Genomic DNA, 21,015 nt, shown 5'->3' with positions numbered 1-21,015 from the left:
AAACAAACAAAAAAAACTAGCTGCAATGTGTCACGATGTCATCAACTAACATGGTGTTATTGAGTACACATGTTTAAGGTCATGCTTTCCTACATATGACCTATAATTGGTGTCATATAGGCCAATTTTGTCTATTGTAAATGCCACTCGACTGCCCAAAATGTTGTTAATCGTTAAGTCATGAGACTTGATGGATTGACTCGGGAAATGCCGCCCCATGTAACTTTTGAATGGAAAATTGCTAACATAACCCAGCAACATACTTCTACAGCTTTGGAACTCGATTTATGGTTGCAAGCATGATAATCAAGAAACAATTTTGTCAAGGCCCCTTGTATTGTGTCTACTTTCAACTAGCTCGTACCCTGTAGAAAAGGCAAAAAATGTTGTTTGACAAAGTAGTGCATTAGAGGAGCTTTTAAAGATATAGTATTTTGACAAAAATTGTACTCGTAGCATTTATAATTTTAAGTTTATTGCAACATATTGACCTAAAAGCAGCAGAAGCTCAAAACTGAATTTTGTATATGTAGTTGCAATTCTTTACAGGAAATCAGGAATGCCTATCATATTTCACCATAGATTGGATGGTTCATAAGACAACATGCATGTCCACATTAGACTTTTAAACATGGAGTTTTCAGCGATTGGATCCAGCATCAATTCCATCAGTCTTCGTGCCTGTGGCAGATTCCACAAAAATCAGTCGTCCTTGAACTATCTGCATTGAAAGAAAAGTAACAGCTCATGAGGCAACCAAGTTAACTTTGCCTCTTGGTCAATTCAGGAAAGAAGAAACAAGAGAATCAACAAGACGAGGATCACAGGAGCGAGTACTTAAAACTTTTGAACATATTCTTTGCCAATAAAAATTGCATTGTTTGGTGTGGTTTCCCTTACGTCCTTACAAATATGTATGATAATAGCTGCTAAAGTAACTAGTCATCATAACTAAGTTACTGAAAGTAAAATTTGCAAGTATGTATCCATCAAACCTTCCATGAGAAATTGGTAATGAAACCATAGATGACTACGATCTTCCTGCAAGGTAAGCTTCACATATAGCACATCATTATATTTTCTTACACCAATTTAGGCAATTTGATCTTTGTATTTGAATTCACATTTTTTACATAATTGTTAAACAAGCAAACACCTCAGTCCTGTGAAAACCATGTCTTTCCATATACCTTTGACTAATTCAATGTATAATGAGAACTCCAAATAAACACTATCTATCTCAAATGAAATTAAAGAACGCTTTATCAAATCTCCATCAGGCAGTCTTCCAAATAGAAAACACTCTCCTCCCTCAAAGTTCAATTCCAGATTTCTCCATCTCAAAGTCCCGTAGAAGCCAGTTATACAAAGTGTCCAATAGCAAGAAAAAGTCTAGGGTATAATTTGCAATGAGAAATTGCGTAACTTGCGTTCAACCTAAATCTCTCTAAAGCTAACTTATTTTCTCCGTTTCCAACCTTTTTTTCTCAACCCTAGACCTTTGGTACATGCATCAATACAATACAGGAAAACTCCTCCACTGCCCACCCATGGCACGTATAGCTTATGTACTGATGTACACTCTACATAAATTGTGAAAACCAGAACCTACTTAAGGGCCCTTCTGTAGGAATCCCTCCACTTCCATTTAAACAGTAAGGTACTTCTTTTGTTTGTTTGTTTTTTTTTTTTTTACTTGCAACACTTCTAATTTCACGACTGTCAATACATTTTAAACACAACTATATATAATCAATAAGTAGAAGTTGAAATAACTTGACATTATGAAAGTTAAATCAAAACGAATCCAACGAGATCCCATATGACTACATTTTCCTTAATTATAAATCAATAAAGCCGGTCAAAGTGGAGTATGTAAATAGATTAGTCAAAGTGTTGCAAGTTAAAAGAAAAGGAGGAGACCCCTCATTAGAGTAAGGGAAGAAAACATCGAAATCTGATATATAGGCACTAAATGTATTAGAATTTCAATTACTTCAATCTTCATCTATGAAGCACAAAAATGTACTCTTTTATGTTTCAATATTAAACATACCATGTTGCCAATACGTCCAAATTACCAATTTTAGACCAGAATTAAAAGTGGCTTGTAACATGCGAATTTTAAAAGCACAAAATTTCAAAAAAGTGAACTTATTTTGAATTGCTCATCACTTATCCCTATCCAAAACCCAATGTAGACACAATGGAGCTGTTACAATTTGCAATTTCTGGCAAAGCCCGTATTACAAATTTACAATCCCAAATAACGCAAACCCACAACTTCAGGACAAGTTTTTCCAAATTCAAAATGTAAACAAACAAATTAAGAGCAAGTAAAATGGTGAAATAATGAGAATGAAGTAGAAAATTACCCTGCCATTCAAACCCTTAATAGCTTTATGCGCCTCATCTTCTGTCTCAAATGTAACGAAACCAAACCCCTTAGTCCTTCCAGTTCTGTTATCCATAATCAACTTAGCTGTAAACAACACAATTGAATCACATTTATCATCACAGCTGAGAAAACCACAATTCAATGGCTAAAACTTTCACATATAGTAGAGCAATGACTCAAACAACAATCCAAAAGAAGAAAATATGTGACCACTACAATCTACCTTCTTTAACCTTGCCGAATTGCAAAAACATGTTCCGAAATTCATCATGTTTTGTGTAAAATGAGAGCCCTGCATCGTTTCGCCAATATACAACCAATTAAACAAAACACAATATAACATTAACAATCTGAATTTAACTAGTAATTACAAGTATCTTACTGCTGACAAAGACCTCGGAGCTATATCTAACAGTTGAAAACCGAGACTTCAACACCGTAAAGCATCGAAATTTCGCCACAAATTTCATCATTTGATGCTTAAAAATTTCTTAATTAAACCAGGGCAATCCTCATTAACACATTGGGCATTAATTTCCCAAGTTCAACCACCAAATGGGTTTAATTTATCCAGATTAATGAATCATTATACACCAATTTCCCTGCACAAAATTGCATTTTCTCAATCAGGTGGTTTCTTCCTAACATTAAAGAGTAATATAAACCAAAGCTTGCAACACATTAGCATTCAAAGTTGATTCAATTATCAAATTAGGGTAAAAAATTTAGGTTTAAGTTCTTCAAGTATCAATAAACCAAAGAAATACCTCAGAAGCTGGAAAGCTGCTTCAGTGGAGGAGAAAGCTCGCAAGCGCTTCAATGGAGAATTCAGAGTGCGCTTCAATGGAGGTGAGAGAGTGTGGGAGGGGAGCAGCGAGGCAGGAGACAGGAGTACACTGGATCTTAATTTCCTCTAATTTTCAATGACAAAACTTTGGTCCCAAAATAATTTGGTGTCGGCTATAATGAACCGTACAAGAAAAATCATGGAAGTTTTAAAAGTGAATCACTAACAAAATTTAAGAAACTTTTAAAGGAGTGGTTAAAACGTTGAAGTAAGAAAAAATGAAGATTTGAGTAAACTTTAGCAAAGAAAATCAATACAATTCATAAAACATTAGTGGATAAAATAATAAAATTAAATACAAAAATAAATTTAGAAAGTATATACTACCTCCATTTTTTTTTATGTGCAACTTTTGTCATTTTAGTCCGCTTACAATTATGTGTAACTTTCTATTTTCTTTCTATTTTTAGTAAACAAAAACCCTGAAAATTACAAATTTACCCTTACTTAAAAATTCAGGTTTTCTTAATGTTACCCGTATCTTATTTTAATCACAATAACTTTTTTGTCTAATCTAAAATCATTAACCTAATTTTACCCACCCATTTACTCATCTCCTAGTCTACCCACCACCCATTTACCCTCTTCATCTCTGCTCTTCATCTCTTTCACCTTCACCCTCTTCATCTCTTTCACCCTCCCTCAAGAGTCACGACCACCGCCCCTCCCACTTCCATTCTCTCTCCTCCTTCACAACCACCTTCCATCTCACTGGCTTTCTGCTCCCTCTGACCACAGCCCTTAGCTCCCACCACCGACGAACAATGTTGTCTCTCTCTTCGAATTTTCAACCGGATCTGCTTTGGGCTTGGAACTTGATTATCGAATTTCGTTTTTTTTTTCCTTTTTTTTTGGGTGATTTATGTTCGAATTTTCTGGGTTTTTTTCGATTTTCTAAGTTTCGAATTTCTAGGTTTTGATTTCGATTTTCTGGATTTTGATTTTAATTTCCTGAGTTTTGATTTTCTAGGTTTTGATTTTGTATTTCTAGGTTTTGATTTTGATTTTCTGGGTTTTGTTAAGGGGGTGGGTTAAGATTAAGGGGTGGTGGGTGGGTTAGGATTAAGGGGTTTTCTACGGTGGTGGGTGGGTCTGGGTACATGGGTGGTGGGGTGGTCTGAGTTAGGGTTGGGTCTTGGTGGCGTGGGTGGTGGGGTGGTCTGGGTTAGAGGTGGGTCTTGGTGGCGTGGGTGGTGGGGTAGTTTGGGTTAGAGGTGGGTCTAGGTGGTGGAGTAGTATGGGTTAGAGGTGGTGGGGTGGTCTGGGGGTGGGTTTGGGTGGTGGGGTGGTCTGGGGGTGGGTCTGGGTGGTGGGGTGGTCTGGGTTGGAGGTGGTTAGGGCTGGTGGTGGAGGGGAATGTTAGATTTCTGGGTTTTTTGGTTAGAGAGGGGTTGTCGGAAAAAAGAGGGAAAGACGTGAGGGTGGTGGTGGTTTCGTGGGGTTGGTTGTGGTGGTGATTTCGTGGGGTTGGTTGTGGTGGTGGTTTCGTGGGGTTGGTTGTGGTGGTGGTTTCGTGGGGGTGGTTGTGGTGGTGGTGAAGCCGGTGGTGGTGTTGGTGAAGGCGGTAGTGGTGGTGGCTGGTCTTGGTGGTGGCAATGGGTGGTTTAATTAATTATCCAAACATTCTCTCTCCACCTTAATTACATACTCCTATAATATATTAATCACCATTATACTTTCTTAATCTTTGCCCTTCAATCTTTTGCCTCGTGAACCGCAACTTGTGCCAAAACTGCACATAAAAAAAAACGGAGGTAGTATATAATCACGACACATCGGAGAAATTACAAGTTAATAAGTTTAAGAAACAAACTTTGTCAATCAGGGGGTTATATATGTCTTTTTTACTAATTTATTTGGGGATAATTTAGTAATTATATTTCATCTCCTTCTTCCTCCATTCTCCCTTATTTCATCACTGCGAACCACCTTCTTCCTCACCCGACCTCAACTGTACAATACCCCACCACCACCTATGGTGGTTAAAATTGCTACTGCGAAGGAGACCCTTCCCCTAAGGTGCTGATATGGCCTTACTTGACTCTCTTTGTTGCTAAGGTATCGTTTTGTTTCGTTGTGAAGTGGCGTTGAGGGCTTGAGGCCATTGTTGTCAAGGACTGAAGAAGAAAAGGGAGACAACGAGGAAGAAGAAGAGGACGACGAAAAGATCGTCGGTGGGAAGGGTTTCGGGTGGTTGAGGTGACTGTGATGACGATGGTTGCTATGATGGTGGTGGCTATGATGATGGGAAGGTATCTTTTTGACTCGTCGCGCTCTTACAAAATTAAAATAAGTTATAGAAGAAATAAAACCGGTAGAATTGCACTTATTATAGCAAAAATAAGTAAGATTAATCTAGGAAATATAAGTTCTAGTGAGAGTTAATAAAGCTTTCCAATTTCAACATAATTAAAATAATACTTCTTACTCCCTCTTTTTCAGATAAATAATTAATTAACAAGCTTTAATAAGATAAATAATTTCAGATAAGATAAACTATGCTGTTAAAAAAAAAAAAAAAAAAAAAAAAAAAAAAAAAAAAAAAAAAAAAAAACTATGCATCAAGTGAACAGAACACTTTTTTTTTTTTTAAATTTTTTAAGTGCATAACTTTGACTTTTACATTATTTACATACTAACTTTGACTACATTTTTTTTTTGAATGGAATAGGAAGGGGTGGTTTCATTAAATATATATGTATAAATGTAATTTTTATTATGTAAAATGTTATTAAAATGATCACAATACATATTTTCATGATAAAACTTTTTAAATTTTTTTATTAATGATATGGAATATAAAATATATTAATAGTTAAAGTTGTACATTGACATGTGTGACGGTCAAAGTGATGAATTAAAACAAAAACAATGGGAGCTACTGAGCGCGGGGAAATTATGTCGTTGACTAACCTCCTCACGGCCAAACAAAATTTATTATAATCCTAAACTAACCCCTAAACAAGTCTAGTGGTAAGTTCGGAGTCGAACCACAAGGAACGGTAATGTTGGATTGTTCTCGATCTAATGCTTAAGCTACGCCGAAGTCGGTTTATGGATAGTGGACACTACAACTACACTAACACACATATAAAGATCAAGATATTACAAAGTCTACTAGGGGCAAAGATCCACTTTGAACAATTAACAAGTTAATGGGAATCGATTTGATAATCAATCATGCAAAGAAAGAATTAAAATGGGAATTAATTACCATCAAGAGCAATCTCTCAAATTCCTAGCCTAGATCCCTCATTGACTAGGTGCATAGAAGAAATTTACCCAAAATGCAATCAAATATATAAATTCTAATTCACAATCCCTTGTCAAACTAGAACTAACATGCAATTAAGTTTGCTATCTTGGGAGATCAATCCAATCTAAAACAAACAACATGCCATCATCAATTCAATCAATTTAATCACACAATTATCATCAAATTTATCTCAAATAACTCAATTAACCATAACAAAGCTTCACTCAACACCTAGTAGAAGGAAATCTACTCAAACATGATTAACAAAGCAATTAATAAAGCATAAAGAGAGAAGAGAGTAAGAAATGCTCATTGATATAAAATGGAGATCTTCAAATCATCAAATTCCTCCTTTGATTATCCAAAATCCATGAAAACCATTGTTTCTCTCACTTTCTCTCTCCAAAATTTGAGAGTTTCTCTCTCTAAAAACCTAAAACTAACCTAAAACTACTGAAAATATGAATTTTCCCCCTAAAATGAGCAAAAAATCTATTTATACCCCTTACTAAATTGCCTAGGAAGCTCCGCAAAAAGTCGAGCAGCGTGCAGAGGAGCGGGCGCTCCAATTTCGTGCACGGGCGCTCCTAGCTGCAGCAAAATATGGCAGAATCGTTCCAGAAAGTTTAGAGCGGGCGCTCCTCATAGGATGCGCGCCCGCTCCTATCGGACTGGGCAAACCGCTCAGCTTCAAATGAGCATATCTCCCACGTTTTACAACGGAATTGGGCATATGACCTGTCTTTGGAAAGCTCTCAAGATAAGCTTTCATCTCCAATTGGAATTGCCCCAAAATGTTTTGTAGATCAAAAGATATAGGCGTTTGAAGTTCGATCATTGAAAATCAAGTGCACATTTCTTCATTACTTGTTCTTTTATGTTTTATATTTCTTCAATCTTGAGCAATGAACTTATCCAAGTGTTCCTAAACATAAGAATAAACCAATAAAGTTTAATCTAATGCCATAATCAACTAAAATATGCAAGAAAAGCCAAAATTGAGCAATAACGACATTTCACACGCAATCATGACAAATGTAGTAAAATGTTATTAAAACCAAGTAAAAAGATATAAAAACTATGAAAAAATAACTAGAAAACTCTTAAAAATAGCGACATAAATGACACTTATCAAATTCCCCCAAGTTTAACTTTTGCTCTCCCTCGAGCAAAACAAAAGTAACACAAGGGAATGTGATGCATTTTATACAAACAAAGAAAACTAGAAGGGGAAGAATATACACTAACTCACTTTCGTAGGAATCACGAATACATTTAGCGTATGCATCAAGCACTTTAAACCCTTAGATTGCTCTAGAGGACGAGTAAGCTCTCGTAAGGGTGTCCTAAGAGTTTAACCCATAACTCTTGAAAAAAAATCAAGGCAAAGCAATAAATAAATAAAATAAAATAAATCGAAGTAAGAGAAAAGTTACAAGCGTTCTAGAGTGGACTTTTATGATGGAACAAACACTAATGAATGTCAATATTTCTAAAATAATAAAGGTATGCACGTTCTAAGATGTCCAAGGTTGGTTGAAACATAACATATGCTAAGCATAGAGAACTAAAGGAAACACATTCCACCTTTTGTTCCAACCAATCAAACCACGTTCTCTCTACTAGTTTCAAATCCACTTTCAAGTTAGCTTCTCATGATTCCACGAAGGAACCGGAAAATAAATAAGAAATTAAAAACATTGAGAAGGTTACCCAACATCTTGGCTATGCAAACTCGCTCTATAGGCTTGATTCCTATTTCCCGCCATCATTGAATGACTTAACCCTTTAGGATCAAAAGGACTTTCAAGGTTGTAACATATAAGCTAGGAGAGTAAGGATGTGGAGAACTCTTGAAATTGGCGGTAAACCTATGTGAAGCACGGGTGGAACTTCTTCCACAAGATCCAAATGATTCCAAAACAAAAGTGCCAAGTATGCTTATTAAATAACTTTCCCCCAAACTTATTTAACACAAAATAACAAAAACAGGGAAAACAACAATAACAAAACCTCTTTTTTTTTTTGTGCTTTACATTCTTCTTTACTTTTTTTCGATATTTTCTTTTTCCAAGCTTTTGCTTTTGCTATTTTTTTTTTTTTTTAATGTCCTTGCCTCTTTTAACTTTGGGCGGCTTTTTCTCAAAATGCATTTGGTTTTATGCAAAAAATTATATACAACACATACTTGCTTTGCAAATGAACTCACAATTCTAAACTTGCACCATAAACAATAAAACAAGCTCCAAAACAAAATTGCTTCACAAACTAAAGGTAGGAGTTAAAGTGAAACCAAGGCTGGAAGGCTTGTATTGTGGTTAGAGAAAATAATGTATATGGCTCAAATGGGCTAGTAATAGGGGCAAATGCAAACCAAATCTAAAATTTAAAATTAATCCTATAAAAAGAGAAATGTCTTTGTCATCCCCTAAAGTGGCTCAGTCGCGATCTTGGGAGCTAAAAGTCAAGTTCTAGATATGAGAATGCAATAGCCAAGGATCCAAATATGCCGCTCAACAAAGTATGATGAAGGCTAGAACAATTATACCTCACTAGGGATAGCAATAACTAACTCTTGATTTCATATCCACTATAGAGAGCAACTCCATCTTACCACAAGCAAGTGAACTAGAGCTTCATGGTCCCAAAGTTCTTAGCCAACTACCTTAGCATACCATATCCTAGAGTCAACCTAACACATTCTCAAACCGTGCACACCTCTAAAATTTAGGAAGAAAGACATTCAAGAATACAAGTCCAAAAGTATTATGTCCAAAGCAAGAACAAAAGAAAATACATTACAAATTTGCCTTGATAGAAACAAAAATCTTTTTGTGATTTTCAAGACATAGAAAATGGAAAAGCATATACAAATGTGCATGGAATATATATGAATCAAAATCTACCAAATATGATAGAATCCCCTCCCCCAAGCTTGAATGAGACAACATGCTCAAACATAAATCAAATAATCCATGGGAGGGGAAAACAAGGAGATCAATCCAACAACCCAACATATCTCCTATTTCAAAGCCACTTTAGGTATCAACCAATGGAGAAAGAGCAAGGAATGATATTACCGGATTTTAGGTGGGTGTATATACCCGCAAATGACCCAATTAAACTTTTCAAAGCCACTCTTCTCAAGAATTGAATCTTGTTTTCCATATGCTAGCAATTGTGGTGCCAAACTTCCTTGATTCTTGATCCAAACCAATGCACCAAAGTATATCAAGTTATGTACCTAGAAAAAGGCACACAAAAATTTCCATGAGAGAAAATCTATTCTAAAAAGAAAAGAAAATGAAAGCAATAAAACACGGGTTACTTCCCGAGAAAGGCTTGCTTAAGGTCCAAGCTTGACCGCTCTAGTAAATAATATTGCAACGATCGCAAGAGCTTGTCAAATGCACTACTACACATCTCATAAGATAACAAGTAAGCAAATGATATAAGAAGGGCATGCACCAAGATTAGTGCACGCAAAAGAAGGTGAAGAGGGAGTTGCCAAGAAGAAGAAGAATCAAAAGAAAATTCAAGAAAATAAGAAGAAGAATAGAAAGGCAAACTCTCTTCACAAAAATCTTTTTGGGTGGCAAAATCACCCTTTTCCTCAATAGAAGACGAATGAGGGACATGAAAATCTTCATAGGCAAGGGGTTCCCCAATAGGCTCATTAACAAAGGAAGGAAGGGATATAGGAGTGTAGGGGATATGGTTGAAATTCCTAGAAAAAGGGACATGAGAGAAGGGGATAGGAGCAATGGTCTCACAAATGGTCTCTTCTTCACCACCATCCCTCAAATCACCAATTTGAGCATGAAAATCAATCATAGAATCCTCAAAAGAAGAACACTCATGATCATGATCTCCCTCAAACATCCAACTTCCAAGAGGAACTAAATAATCCCCTTCACTACAATCATGAACAACAACTCCCTCAACTTCCTTAAAGCCTAAAATCTCAAAGCCATGCATGAATGGATGCAAATTCATTTCAAAATCATCTCTCTCCCATGAAGCATTCTTAATGAACTCACTCAAAAGGCTATGGGTTTTCATTTGACACTCAATAAACACATTAGACATAACCTCAAATGAATCCAAATACTCATGTATAAAAGGATCACAATCATGCACTTGAGACTCATCAAGATGGGAAAGAGGGTTAGGATTTTCAAAATCAACACTCTCTTCACTCTCAACTCCTTCACCATCACTCATATGCTCACCAATGGGATCCTCACACTCTCTTGGTTGCTCAAAATCATCATCATCATCCTCAACACACACATTAAATTGGGATTTTTCACAAACAAGCATCAAGGGTGACAATTGGCTTTCTAACTCTTCTTTTCTTCTCCTTCCCTCCTCAAGACGCTCCTCATTCTTTTTCATTATCTCTAATTGACCTCTCATAGAATTAAGAATCATTTCCTTACTAGGCTCAAGCTCATTATCAAGCTCAATGCACCTAATTTGAGATTCAAAAGTAGCAATAAGGGATTCAAAAGGTGTTGAAGGTTGAGGCTCAACAAGAGAAGAAGAAGTACAACCAAGATTGGAAAAATCAACATTAAGATCATGAGCATATACATCACATTGGGGAGTGGGGGCACAATCAAACACATGAGATTCATCATTAAGGGAACGAAGCACATCACAAGAAGGCATGGTAAATAATGAAGAATATTGAAACACACCATTAGCATCAACTTGAGCATGTACCTCATCATCATGAACAAAAGAGGAAATAGAGTTGAAATCATGTGTTTTAGGTTCACTTAAGGGATCATGTAACAAATCATGGGAATTCATGCTAAAATTAGAAGTATCAACACATTGCATATCAATAATAGAATCATGATTACCCTTATTATAGACATCCCAAGCAAACCAAACATAAAAATCCCAAGCATCATCAATTGATAATGCTCTAAATTCACCATTATGCATGCATTCAACTTCATCCCTAGTTTGCTCATTCAAACCAAAATAACAAATCTCACAAGCCTCCCAAAGACTACAACAATCAAAATCCAAATATCCCTCAAGTCTATTGAAATATTCACAAAAAGGCTCATTGTCATATTGAGGAAACGAGTTACTTGCCATTTTTTTACAAAAACAAGAAAAAATAAAAAAAAAATAAAAAGAAAAGTATACACAAAGACCTAGACTCAAGAAATCAAAAACAATCAAGCATTGACACCATTCCCCGGCAACGGCGCCATTTTGAGCGCGGGGAAATTATGTCGTTGACTAACCTCCTCACGGCCAAACAAAATTTATTATAATCCTAAACTAACCCCTAAACAAGTCTAGTGGTAAGTTCGGAGTCGAACCACAAGGAACGGTAATGTTGGATTGTTCTCGATCTAATGCTTAAGCTACGCCGAAGTCGGTTTATGGATAGTGGACACTACAACTACACTAACACACATATAAAGATCAAGATATTACAAAGTCTACTAGGGGCAAAGATCCACTTTGAACAATTAACAAGTTAATGGGAATCGATTTGATAATCAATCATGCAAAGAAAGAATTAAAATGGGAATTAATTACCATCAAGAGCAATCTCTCAAATTCCTAGCCTAGATCCCTCATTGACTAGGTGCATAGAAGAAATTTACCCAAAATGCAATCAAATATATAAATTCTAATTCACAATCCCTTGTCAAACTAGAACTAACATGCAATTAAGTTTGCTATCTTGGGAGATCAATCCAATCTAAAACAAACAACATGCCATCATCAATTCAATCAATTTAATCACACAATTATCATCAAATTTATCTCAAATAACTCAATTAACCATAACAAAGCTTCACTCAACACCTAGTAGAAGGAAATCTACTCAAACATGATTAACAAAGCAATTAATAAAGCATAAAGAGAGAAGAGAGTAAGAAATGCTCATTGATATAAAATGGAGATCTTCAAATCATCAAATTCCTCCTTTGATTATCCAAAATCCATGAAAACCATTGTTTCTCTCACTTTCTCTCTCCAAAATTTGAGAGTTTCTCTCTCTAAAAACCTAAAACTAACCTAAAACTACTGAAAATATGAATTTTCCCCCTAAAATGAGCAAAAAATCTATTTATACCCCTTACTAAATTGCCTAGGAAGCTCCGCAAAAAGTCGAGCAGCGTGCAGAGGAGCGGGCGCTCCAATTTCGTGCACGGGCGCTCCTAGCTGCAGCAAAATATGGCAGAATCGTTCCAGAAAGTTTAGAGCGGGCGCTCCTCATAGGATGCGCGCCCGCTCCTATCGGACTGGGCAAACCGCTCAGCTTCAAATGAGCATATCTCCCACGTTTTACAACGGAATTGGGCATATGACCTGTCTTTGGAAAGCTCTCAAGATAAGCTTTCATCTCCAATTGGAATTGCCCCAAAATGTTTTGTAGATCAAAAGATATAGGCGTTTGAAGTTCGATCATTGAAAATCAAGTGCACATTTCTTCATTACTTGTTCTTTTATGTTTTATATTTCTTCAATCTTGAGCAATGAACTTATCCAAGTGTTCCTAAACATAAGAATAAACCAATAAAGTTTAATCTAATGCCATAAGCAACTAAAATATGCAAGAAAAGCCAAAATTGAGCAATAACGACATTTCACACGCAATCATGACAAATGTAGTAAAATGTTATTAAAACCAAGTAAAAAGATATAAAAACTATGAAAAAATAACTAGAAAACTCTTAAAAATAGCGACATAAATGACACTTATCAGCTACGAGTAAGACTTTTCGCATTCCTTCGTTTTAAAATAATTGTCACAATTTTTTCGATACATATTTTAAGAAAAAAGTAGATGGGGAGTGGGGACCATATATTTGAGTCGACAACTCGAATATATGGTCCCCACTCCCCACCATAAATTCAAGTTGTTTAATGTAAAACAATTTTTTTATATGTAGAAACTTTCTACCTAAATGGACTAATATGAAACAAATTTTGGTTTATATTATCAAAACAGAGACATGAGAGAGTGAAAAATGTTAGTGGACCATAATGAGTACAGTAAATAATGTATAATTTTATTAAAGTGGTCATATACCATTGATGGTATTTATGGTAATGTGTCAATTATTTTATTTTTTTAAAAAAAAATGAGATATGTGTTAATTTTAAGACAACAGGAGTACAGTAAATTAATAACTAACTAGGTTAGCCCCGTGTGATGCACGCCTTTAACATAAGAAATGAATTATAAACTCTTTAGCATATATTAAGAGAAGACAACTACTTCCTCCGTTTTCCTAATTAAATATGAAAGTACAATTCCAAAAAACCATCATTTTTATATTTAATTCAAAAAAATTAATTAAAGTATATTATTAACTATTTTTAACAACTAATTGTATATATCATAATATGCATAGAAACCCAAAATTTTAAATTCAATTTGAAAACATGTTAATAAAAAAAAAAGTGGGGAAATCAAATAAATTCCCACAAAATTAAGCAATCAACAAACAATCAAATACTTCCTCCGGTTTTGGTTATTTGCAACAATGGTACCGTTTACGGATACCAATGCAAAACTTTTAGGAAGTGTTTAGTAGTGGAAAAGTGGGTAGTGGGGTAAGTGATTAATGAATTAAAAAGGGAGGAAAAGATAGTCTTTTATTTTAGGAGAGAGAAAAAGTTAAATATGTGGACCCAAAATTTAAATTTTTTGGGCAAATTTTGGCCCCAATTTTTTTGCCACCCATTTTTCCCCCTCAATTCCCCCCTGTTTTATCAAACCATACACATACAAACCATGAAAACCACCGAAACTTTTTTCCCACCAAATCCAAAATTACAAAACACATTCAAATTCCCCCCCCCTTTGAATTTTTCATTCAAGGAGGGGTATTTAAACCACCTGCCTAAGTCAGTTCCTACCAAACATTCTTTACAAAATCAGTGTCCTACATTCCAGAAACAAACAAATAGTCCCACAAGTCAGTTCTACCTACATTCCAGAAATTAACTACTACTACGTCAGTTGCAGCTTCATCTTCTTCTTCTTCTTCTCTGGTTCAGCAACAGCAACCCGGTCAAAAAAAAGCTCCCACACCTCATCACCAGACCTGACAACTGGGGAACTCAACATCATAAGTACACTGAACATGTCAGTATTTGCAAATGATCCATTTTTTGGCATTGATCAGATGCTAAACGATGAACACAATATGGGACACAGTGAAGCAAACAACCAGGAAGGGACTGAACTGAATGACAGCAACAACAATCAGCATGAGGGTGGATTTCAAGAACCAACAGCAAGGAAACAATTGACTGCTCAGCAAAAAAGGGAGCTGGTAGATGGTTTTCTACTGAAGTTGGAGGGGGGGGGGGGAGTTGCCCAAAGGGTACTTATCAGAACAAGCAAGAAATTTCAATGTACACAGGTCAACCATCCAGAGATTATTTACAGACATCAAAACACAAATGGCAAAGGGGAATGTCATAGATGTCAGAAGCAAGAAACTGGGCAAAACTGGACCCAAACCCAGAGAGTACACTGATGAGTTCCTACAGTTAGCACCATTACATAAGAGGACAACAGAGAGAAGCTATGGATCTGCTCTCAACATCTCACATTCAGCCATCCATAAATTAAAGAAACAAGGTAGACTGAGAACACATACAGCAACAAATCACCCAACATTGACATCCAACCACAAAATAGCAAGAATGAAATGGGTGTTAAATCATATACTGCCAGCCACACAGAATGGGGACCCCAAGTTTGTGGACATGCAACAAGTTATTCATGTAGATGAAAAATGGTTCTACTTGAACCCAGAAACAAGGAGGTTCTACCTTCTACCAAATGAGACAAATCCATACATGTGCCAACAATCCAAGAGGTTCAAAGTGAAAGGGATGTTCATGGCAGCCATAGGAAAACCAATTTTTGACCCTAATGGAGCATTACTACATGATGGTAAATATGGAATTTTTCCATTTGTCTATGAAAGCATAGCCAAGAAAAAAAGCAAAAACAGAGAGGCTGGTGCTGTGGAAATCAAGGCAACACAGAATGTCAACAAAGAAGCCATAAGAGCAATGCTAATCAACAATGTCATTCCAGCAATCAAAGCTAAATGGCCTTCCCATCTACCCAAGGACATATGATTCAGTGGGATAATGCCAGACCTCATCAAATTCCAAGGGATGAGGAATTTGAATCAGCCTGTCACTCTGAAGGATTCAACATTCAATTCATTTACCAGCCAGCTCAGTCCCCAGACTTAAATATGCTAGATCTAGGGCTGTTCAATGTAATACAATCAATACAATACCAATCTTTTCCCAAGAACCTAATGGAACTCATTGCAAAAGTGAAAGAGGCTTATGAGTTGTTCAACCCAGTGTTGAACAAGCACTGTTGGATTAGTCTATAGTGTTTTACGGAAGAGATTCTGAAACACCAAGGAGGGAATAACTTTATCCCACCCCACAAAGGCAAAAAAAGGCTTGAGAGGATTGGGATGCTGCCAGAGCAACTAGAGGTGGAAAAGAATGTGGTTCAACAGGCTGTTGATTACCTCAACACTATTTTCATATCAACTGACCAAGGGATTGAAGAAGATGAAGGGATGCAAGTAGATGCTGACTGAACTCAAGTCAAAGAAATGAAGAAGGTTTTATTGGGACTACCACACATAACCATTGAAAAGCTAAGAACAAGCATGTAACACAGTATGTGCTTTATTTTTATTTTATTTTTAATTACAATATGTCAATCATTGGTTAGGTGTCTTTTGTAACAAGTTATGCACACTATTATCGTAAGGCAGTCTTAACAACCTATTTTTGGGAAATGTACAAGGTTTTGATAAATGTTATCAGTTCAATGATGGTTCTCTTATTTACAAGTCTTAAAATTAGGATGAGGTAACTTTGCAAAACAGACTCATAGCATCATTCCATCAGATGGGGTTTTTTTTTTTTCACATACACTGCAAAACTGGTTCCCTCAACAACAACTCCTATTGGAGCAATTCCAAGTTATGCATGTTAAGTGTCAAATGAGCCCCTTCATCACTTGGATTTTGCAGGCACACACAACACAATGAGAGACTCTTACTTCACCTAGGGACAGATATCACATGGGGGGACTCATACAGGGACACTCATGTAGGCAACAAGTTGATCATCATTCACCATAGCATTAACCCCATTGCCAAATGGACATCAAAACATAACGGAAACCAGGGACAACCAGCATGTTCACTGAATGCAATAAAATCACCCACACAACCACAGATGAACACATATAAAGCCAGAAACAGGATAACCCAATAAATAACAACATCATCAAACAACCATAGGAACAATTTCCCACTCACAGTCAACCACCAACCAGCATGAACAGCAAACACAACAAGCAACCTATACAAGCAACAACAACATACTCAAGTCTGTGCACCAGCCTCAGGACAACAAACACAACCTACAAAGGCCAACCACCATCCCACTAATAGGTTTTTTCTTTTGGATTAAATATAAACAGTTTTTTTAAGGGCATTATCGTAATTTTACAATAAAAAAAATTACCAAAAAGGGAAACAAATCTATTTGTTGCAAATAATAGCAAGCACCCCGATTAGGTAAATGTTGCAAATAACTGAAACCAGAGGAAGTATATAAAAACACAATCAAATTACTAGACCATTGTAATACCTCTTATTTTTATACGGTTTATAAATTAGAGTATCATTTTATAACGTATGTAAATAATTTAAAATGAATTTTTTCTGGTATTTTAATATTTTAAAAGGTTTATTTAAATAAAAACCCATCATTTTAGGGCTTGTTTGGCATCGTTTTTTGTTTTCAGTTTTCTTCTTTTTTTTTTATAAAAACCAAAAAAGGAAACAAGAAAAAGGAAACAAGAAAAAGGTGTTTTCACTTTCTTGTTGTAATAAATTTGAATAATTTTTTATTCATTATAAGATATATATCATATATGATTTTGAAAAACAAAAACCAAAAAACAAAAAACCACAACAATGCCAAACAAGCCCTTAATTATTAAAATAGTTTTGAAAACATTTTATTTCCATATTAATAACTTTGGGGCATATTTAATTTAAGTGAATCGCTAAACATCGCCCGCAAATTACCATATAAAGCCCACAAATATGACTTGGTGTGACCATTATGCCCATTTTCTAAAATTGAAATAATCTCGGTTTAAAAAATGTGGAGCCGTACTGGCTCGCCGGGGGAGACCGGAGGGCAGGCCGGAGATGCGGGGGACGCCGGAGGTACGTCGTCGTCGACGGAAAACGAGGTAAGTCACCGTTAAAATTCACGGTTTACCGTCGGAGTGGCTCCGGCGCCTAGGATGGACGCCCAAACCGTAGCCTGGACGTCCAAGCCAGACGCCAGAACCACCAGAGTGGCGTCCAGCCCAGACGCCCAGACCACCAGACTGGCGTCCTGGCCAGGCGCCACTCTACTGGCTGAGGCGGCCCTGCTAGGCGCCAGTCCAGTGGCTGTGGCAGCCCTGGAAGACGCCACCCTTATATATTATTATTTTTTTTTCTTTTTTGATTTTGTTGTTGTTTTTTATTTATTTATTTTTTTTTAAAAAAAAAAATCGAAAATGATTTTTTAAAAAAATTCGAAACGGGTTTTTTTTAAATTAATTTTGAAAATTCGAAATAGGTTTTTTTAAAATGAAGTTTGAAAATTCGAAATGGTATATTTTTAAATTTAGTTTGAAAATTCGAATTGGGTTTTTATAAAAATTAAGTTTGATTATACATAATTATGCTTTTTTTTGTGTTAATTCTGTGTAAATATAGAAATTAAATGTATTATCCGTTAAATGTATTTATTGTAATATATAATTGATGCAGGATTATGGTGGAGACGGAAATGATTACAGTGGGATATTTGGACATGATGGTCCATTCGAAGAAGCTCAACAGGCGATTGATTGGGCAAAACAGGTTGCAATTGCAGCTGGATTTTGCTTGGTAGTAGTAACTCATAAATCTCAACGGGATGGTAGAATGGATCGCATTTTGAGATGTGACCGTTATCGCAAAAGAGAAGAAAGAGATTTTCGTACAGCCACTCGGTTTGATACAAAGCGGAAAGGTTGTGGGTGTGAGTTCAGAGTAAAGGTTCGACAACTACGGAGTCGTGACGGTTGGGAAGTGATTGGTTACTCTAAATGGGGGTATCACAACCATGAGATGATAGTATATGAAGAGGGTCATCGACAGCTGAGCGGCTTAAGTCCTGCTGCGAAACTAGTTGTGAAAGAAATGAGTGATGCTCAAGTCAAGCCTACTAAAATATTAGCATCTGTCTTAGAGAAATTTCCAGAAGACCATCCAAACCGAAGACACATCTACAACGTCAGACAGCAACTCAGGTTTGAACGGTCAGAGGGAAGGAACCCTATACAGTAGCTGCTACACCAGGCACAATCACGTCCTGATTGTGCTGATATGATCAAGTCTTGGCCATTTGTGATTTTGATCGACTCAACGTACAAGACAAACAAGTACAAGTTCCCACTGGTTGAGATCATGGGGATGACTCCAACGAACCAGAACTTTCTGATTGGTCATGCAATCATCAAGGATGAGACGGCTCCAAGTTATTATTGGGTGTTGGAGAAGCTGAGAAACTACATCGGGCCTAATGTTCATCCAGCAGCCATCGTCAGCGGCTGTGAGGGAGGTCTCTTTGCCCCCATAGCAGAGCTGTTTCCAGAATCGAACCACTTATTGTGCACATGGCACATCAACAACTGCGTGAAAGTGAAAGCCTACAACCTTTTCAACAAGAATTTGGAAATGGCAGAGAGATTGGTGAATGGTAAGTGGCGGAAGATCCTACAGGCTACCACAGAGGAAGCGTATGAGCGAGCATTGGCTAACTTCAAGGATTCGTACCAGTGGTGTCCGGCACTGGTGGACTATGTGATGCAGCAATGGGTCCCTCACAGGGAAAAGTTTGTCAAATATTGGACAAACCAGGTACTTCATTTCGGGAACACTACAACATGTAGAGTTGAGAGCGCTCATAGAGCTACCAAGGACTGGATTGATTCATCGACCGCTGCTTTGGATACACTGTTCGATAGACTTAACAAGTCAATTGAAACTCAGAAGAACGGCATCAGGAACTCTCTAGAGGACTCCAGACGACGACATGGTACGATGTATAGCCATTTTATATTTAAGATTCTCCATGGTCGTGTGTCGCACTACTGCTTGGGGTTGATTCTCACTGAGCTGAACAGGATGAGGGACTTGGCTGACGAAGTGTATGCTCGGTGTGGGTGTGCTATTTCAGTAACTCATGGATTACCTTGCGCATGCACCATTCACCGCGTTATTACAGAAGAAAGGGCGTCGTTACATGTTGATCAGGTCCATTCATTCTGGAGGACGCTTGTTATTGGTGAGCATGCAGACACTCAAACGGCCGACCGTGAACAGGAGGAGTTGGAGCAGTTTCGTTCGATGTACGACCGAGTGTCCTCCAGCCATCCTTCTATTATTCGTGACGCTACTCATGTACTTCATGACATGTTCCACACGTCTACCTTAGATTATGAGGAACCCGAAGGAGTTGACCGTCCTCGAGGTCGACAAAGGCGGAACAGGAGTGCGTTTGAGTATATCCGTGGTCTTGGTCGTGGTCGTGCTCGTGGTCGGACATCGTCATCTAGTCGTAGTCAATCTTCATCGTCTGTGAATATGCCCCTGAGAACTGGTACGTTTTGGTTGTTTACATTGCACATAGTTTTAAAGTGTTACTCCTGCCTTCTTAACTGTCTATAATTATATGGTGAATAGGAAGAAACGATGTTGATCAGTTTCCGTACAAGGAAAGGATACCTGCGATCATCATGCCGTACTTGGAAGGGTGGAATGATGTAGTCGGAGATGGTAACTGCGGATTCCGGGTCGTGGCTGATGTTTTTCAAATGGGCGAAGAGAACTACGGTTTGGTGCGTCAGTTGATGTACAGCGAAATTGCCTCTAACCGAAATGTTTATCGTCATGTGTACCAGGATGACTTGGATGGCGCTCTGCGGCGTATCCGGTGGGGAGGTGGACCTTGCGGCCAAAATCATTATTTTGACGCGCCTCTAGATCTGTTTGCCGTTGCAAACATTTACAAATGCGCAGTCATGCATTTCGGCCTGGGAGTGCATAGTCAAGCTTATTATCCTTGTACCACGGTTCTCCCTTGGCGGTTGCGTGAGACTGTCACCACACCGGTCAGAGAGCTAGCTATTGCGTTTCTTGGGTCGTCATACAGACATTTCATCCGACTAGACATGTCATCCGATTTTCCAGTGCCACCGATTATACCTCGGTGGTACAACATTCGCACAGCGAGCGTAGAGGGTTGGGATGCGCTATATCATGACCGGATCCACGAATGGAACACCCTAGCTGCATTTTAGTTTTTCATGTTTACATTCTTCCTATGTAATCTTATTTGTACGTTGCTCTTTTAATGAGA

General features: G+C 37.2%; 1 protein-coding gene across 1 annotated transcript; it reads right to left on the bottom strand.

Annotated features, from left to right (window-relative positions):
• Nucleotides 1–427: 427 nt before the first annotated feature.
• LOC110710163 (organelle RRM domain-containing protein 6, chloroplastic-like) lies at nucleotides 428–3,421 on the bottom strand. The gene is made up of 5 exons (XM_021888425.1): nucleotides 3,166–3,421; nucleotides 2,781–3,000; nucleotides 2,622–2,690; nucleotides 2,376–2,482; nucleotides 428–721 (listed from the first exon to the last, which is right to left on the bottom strand). The coding sequence occupies exons 2-5, from the start codon at nucleotides 2,869–2,871 to the stop codon at nucleotides 641–643; spliced, it is 348 nt and encodes a 115-aa protein (XP_021744117.1). The 5' UTR covers nucleotides 2,872–3,000; nucleotides 3,166–3,421; the 3' UTR covers nucleotides 428–640.
• Between the last annotated feature and the right edge of the window lie 17,594 nt (nucleotides 3,422–21,015).

Source organism: Chenopodium quinoa, unplaced genomic scaffold (assembly GCF_001683475.1).
Source record: "Chenopodium quinoa cultivar QQ74 unplaced genomic scaffold, ASM168347v1, whole genome shotgun sequence".
In the NCBI taxonomy this organism is placed as follows: Eukaryota; Viridiplantae; Streptophyta; class Magnoliopsida; order Caryophyllales; family Amaranthaceae; genus Chenopodium; species Chenopodium quinoa.
The sequence above is the reverse complement of the archived record's forward strand: the minus strand, read 5'-3'. Positions and strand labels throughout refer to the sequence as shown.